This window comes from Callospermophilus lateralis, chromosome 5 (genome assembly GCF_048772815.1).
Source record: "Callospermophilus lateralis isolate mCalLat2 chromosome 5, mCalLat2.hap1, whole genome shotgun sequence".
Lineage (NCBI taxonomy): Eukaryota > Metazoa > Chordata > Mammalia > Rodentia > Sciuridae > Callospermophilus > Callospermophilus lateralis.
The window spans coordinates 8,992,023-8,996,784 of NC_135309.1; the positions used below are offsets into that span (position 1 = coordinate 8,992,023).

A 4,762-nucleotide genomic window follows, 5' to 3' on the forward strand; every position below is an offset into this window, starting at 1 on the left:
TACTGTTAGGCAGCAGATCCAGGAGCAGCAGAGCTTGGTGAAACATTGTAGTTATCAAGCAAGCAAGTTCCTTTATTCCCAGGAGCTATGTGGCTGCAATCAAGGTTTGCGGCTTGGTGAGGCTCTAACACAGAGGCTTCTCAGGGCATTGCCATCCCAGCTAGACATGGTACATATATTAGCTATATGACTAGATCCTAAGAGTGATTGCAGGGCATTCTAAGGGTGGAAACCAGGTGCCTGTTACCATGTGGGAGTTTGCTCACCAGGGGAACGCTTCCCTGTACATTTCCACAGTCAAAATCCCTACAGACAGGCATCCTCCTCCTCATCCAAGTGTTCTGTGCCTGCAGCCTGGATCACATATAATTTGTTAAGATCTTCTTCAGTGCATTATCAGCATTGATATTGCTAAAGATAAGATCAAGAAATCATGTAGTCTTTAGCATTTTATCCAAATTTTATGAAACATACATATTAATAGAGTTGCTGAAATATTTTAAGATGTGGGGGAGGAGAATAGAAATTGTAAGTGAAATGCACAGCATTTCCTGAAAACGCTTGAGTCTATAGGCCTCAAGAGAATGGTACTGTGGCAGGAGGTCTAATATGTAAAACACAGACAAGAAATGCTTTCCTAACGTTTCTAAGTCATTGATTAAAATAGAATTACCATTTTAAATATCTTTATTTTGTTCCGGAATAAACCCTTCTCAATATGACTTTCCTCACTGCGTCCTTTACCTGTTTGTTTCTGAGACTATAGATGATAGGATTCAAGAAGGGAGGAACAATAGTGTAAAACACAGAAGGACCAATGTCCTGAGTCCCCTCAGAGGTCACTGACGGCCTTAGATACACGTAAGAGATAGAACTGAGGAAGACGGTCACCACGAGGATGTGGGGGACGCAGGTGGAGAAGGCCTTCCCCTGCTCCTGTGTGGGGAACCTGAGCACAGTAGAAAATATGCGCACATAGGACATGGCGATGAACGAGAAGCTGCCACCGCAAACCAGAACGGCGGAGATGAGAAGGAAGTGCTCATTGCTGGATGTGTCAGAGCAAGAGAGCATCAGCAGGGAGGGGATGTCACAGAAAAACTGAGGGACAATGTTGGAGCCACAGAAATTCAGCAGAAACGTGTCACCAGTGTGCACACCTGCGTAGACCAGGCCACTGAGCAGGGAAGCCAGGGTCAGGCGGACACAAATTTGGAGGTTTATGATAGTGGAATAATGCAGGGGCTGGCAGATGGCCACACAGCGGTCCCAGGCCATGACCATGAGAAATAGAATCTCCACAAAGGCACAAAAAATGACTAGGAAGATCTGGGTTGCACAGCCAGCCACTGAAATGGCCCTGTGGCCAGTGAGAGAGTTGACACAGGCAGTGGGGACAGTGACAGAAATGTAACACATGTCCAAGACGGACAGGTTCCTGAGGAAGAAGTACATGGGTGTGTGCAGGTTCTGGTCAGCAGTGGTGACGGTGACGATGAGAAGGTTCCCTATGAGGGTAGCCAGGTACATGAGTAAGAATAAAATGGAGTAGAGGAACCTTAGTTTCCAGCCCTCAGCAAAGCCCATGAGGAGAAACTCGGTCACCATGGTGGAGTTGGCCATCTTGTGGAGATGCTGTCGACTGGGAGGCAGAGGAAAGAAGACAAGGGGCATACAAAAGTCAACAACCATCTCAGATGTTCTTCCTCCAAGTGTTTACTGCTGTATTAGGTAATCTGTGCATGGAGGGACGTCCACTACTGGCCTCCTTATTGGCTTCACCACTTCTGAGTAGATGGGACTCTGCTCAGGAGGTTCCCTGTCTTCTGTAACACCCAGCACCAAGTCATTGTCTCAATGAAGACTGAGTACCCAGTGCATCTGAAATCCCTGTGTTACAGTAAGGTCACAGTTCCACAAAAGTGTCATTAGGAGCTGACCAGCACATTTGGGTGGATGTGGACACCCAGCAAGAATGGGCTCAGTGCCCTCCAGCATGGTCTGCCTGTCATCAAGAGACATGCCTCTATTCACTGTCCTGTCCCTATGTGCAGAAAATAGTATTGAGAGTCTCCACACATTCCTAAAGCCTGCCACTGTCAGGACTTGCAGAGTGGGTGGTAGGCTGCTGATTTACATGTGCTTTTACAATTGTTCTATGGAAATCTTTCAATTCTGCAAATTATAACTCCGTCAATGCTTGGAGCAAAGTTGAAGCTGTAACTGAATTTGAAGTCACAGTTGGAGGTGAAGTAAGCCACCTGTGATCACATGGGGAACTGAATGCTGGGACTTCCTTGGGATCCATGCTGTTGATGTTGTTGGTACTCTACCAAAGCCTGGGTTTCATGACACTATAATGTATACCTTTGTAATAAAATTGATCGAGGTACTTCCTAATCTTGATCATCTGATTATTTCTCATTAAAAGTATTTGGCTTCTTGTGTGGTTATTTTGCCCCTATATTTACACCTGGGTTTGGTACAAGTTTCACTGGATAGCACCCTGACACAAACAACCGTAGTTCTGCATTGTCCTCTGCCCCCAAGTCCCCTCCATCACTATCTCTACTGCCCGACTTTCCTCGCTCCATGGACTAATACTTCACTTCTCTCTAGAACAATTTTCCCTATTGTTCTATCAGCATGTGCAATTTTGTAACACAGATTTTATGTATTATATTAGTTTTGTAGGATAATATTTGTGCCTCAGTGATATAACTGTTACATTAATATCTCCAGCAACAAGAGTCATTTCCTAAGGAAGAAACAATCTCAAAGAGAACCAACTAGTGCATCTCAAATTATAAGTGTGGCAGTGTGTGGGGAGATGAGCCTGGCTTACCCAGCAAGCCCTGTACGCAGGTCAGCATAGGCCTAGTTCTGCTGGGGTCCTAAGGCCAAGGCTGTAGGGCCCTGGACTGCCCATCACCCTCTCTGGGTTCTCTGCATCTCCTGCTCTTCTTTCCTCTCCCAGGAGGAGACTGCGGGGTTCTCGAGAGCCTCTGCCACCCCCATTCTCTTGGGCTGTTTTCCTCATGTTCTGTTGCTTGCCAGAACCTTCCACTCCATGTTCTCACCTCCATGAACTGTAGGAACCTTCTGTGTGCGGTAAGGTCTGGCTTGGTCTGGTAGATAGGTGTTTTTTCCTTTCCCCTTTTTCTTCATTGTCATGGAAAAGGTATTACAATCCTTTTTAGTCAAGTTCATTAAACGCTGACTCTCCCTTTGTGGGAAAACCATTGGCCACTAAGTCCTGAGAGGGTGGCATGGCTGTGTCCTGACTTTTTCCAGTTCAGGTTTCTTGTCATGTTAACCCTGCTGTCCCTCTTTGGACCAGGTGTCTTGCTGAGGTTTCCTGGGAATCTCTGAGGTTTGCCTGTGTATCCACCTCTCTCTACCTCTTTTCCCCAAATTCCCTCTGACTTCTTTGTATATCATGATGTTGACTTCACATTAGTGTCTTTTATCTCATCTGGAAAATGTACACATACACCCTTATGTGCATTATTCATGTTAAAATAAGCAAAAGTGGTTCGAAACTAAAACTTTTAAACTCATAGGGACAGCATAAAGAAAGCCTTATCCCCACGTTTTAGCTTTCACCTTATCTATGAATGCACTTCTCTCCCTGATAGTGCCATTATGGATTTAGAAATGTAGCAATAAAACATTTGATAAATACTCTCCGTGCTTCTATTGTCGTATGATTTCAAGACAACAGTTCTGACTTATTCTTCTGATAAAATCATTTTTTTTTGCCACCTCACTACAGCTGGGCCATTGGTTGAATTATAAAACACTTACTCTGAGGGTCGTGTGTTCTCCTCCTGAAGTAAAACAGTCTCCCCTGCTGTCTTCTCCAAATCTCTGGCTGGAACGTGGTCTCCCAGGAGTTTCCAGGAAGTCAGGCTTTCAGGACATCTCCTGAGGCACACAGGGACAGTTTCAGGTTGTGCAAACAGGCTGGTGTGCTCTCTTTATATAAAATGTGGGTGTGACCCTGCCGTCCCCAGAGGGCCTCTGGGAACACAGCACTCACCTCCTGATGATGGGGCCAGCTCACAGTGACTCCAGGCAGGCAGTGCTCTCCAGAGCCCAGGTGAAAGACCAGTCAACTGCAGGGTGGACATGGGGTTGTACTAGTAGATATGTTACCTGTGCAGGTGTGTGGGAATCATGGAATCAGGCACTGTGGGAATGGGGAACCCAGCAGTCCTCCTTGTGTGGGGTTCATTGGGGCTTCTGTGTGTGCCTTAGAGACCAAGTCCTGAGAGGCCCAGGTGCCTAGCCTGTGCCCTGAGCCTGCTAATCTGCAATAGCCTCTACCATTCCTCTCTGAATGACAGGATTATATATTTGCCATGTTCAGATTGGAGAGAGTGACACAGCTCATTGCTTGCATGTCTTTAAGAACTCTGAACATGTCACAGTGTCTTGAAACTTTGGAAAACCATGAATAAATATAGGCCAGGACAGTGTGGAGGACAGGTTTTAGTGCCTGGACACCAGCCCTGACACCAGCTGAATGGATCTGCATACCCTTTACATTCCTGTCAAATACATTAACCCTTGTAGGGTGATCTGACGATTGGCTTTCAGATCATTCACTGTGATGCACGAGCACCAGGCCCTGACTCCCCAACGTCTCCAGCACTGCAGACAGAGCCCCACTCTCGTGGCAGGCTGGATCTCCTCCTATCTCCTGCTCAAGCCTGTGATACATACTAACCTGCTTCATTTTCCTATTTATCATTTCTAT

The 4,762-nt window shown here is 46.2% G+C and overlaps 1 protein-coding gene across 1 annotated transcript; it reads right to left on the reverse strand.

Annotated features, from left to right (window-relative positions):
• Positions 1-687: 687 nt before the first annotated feature.
• Positions 688-1,623, reverse strand: LOC143398934 (olfactory receptor 14C36-like). Its single transcript, XM_076855640.1, has one exon. The coding sequence runs from the start codon at positions 1,621-1,623 to the stop codon at positions 688-690; it is 936 nt and encodes a 311-aa protein (XP_076711755.1).
• Positions 1,624-4,762: the final 3,139 nt, after the last annotated feature.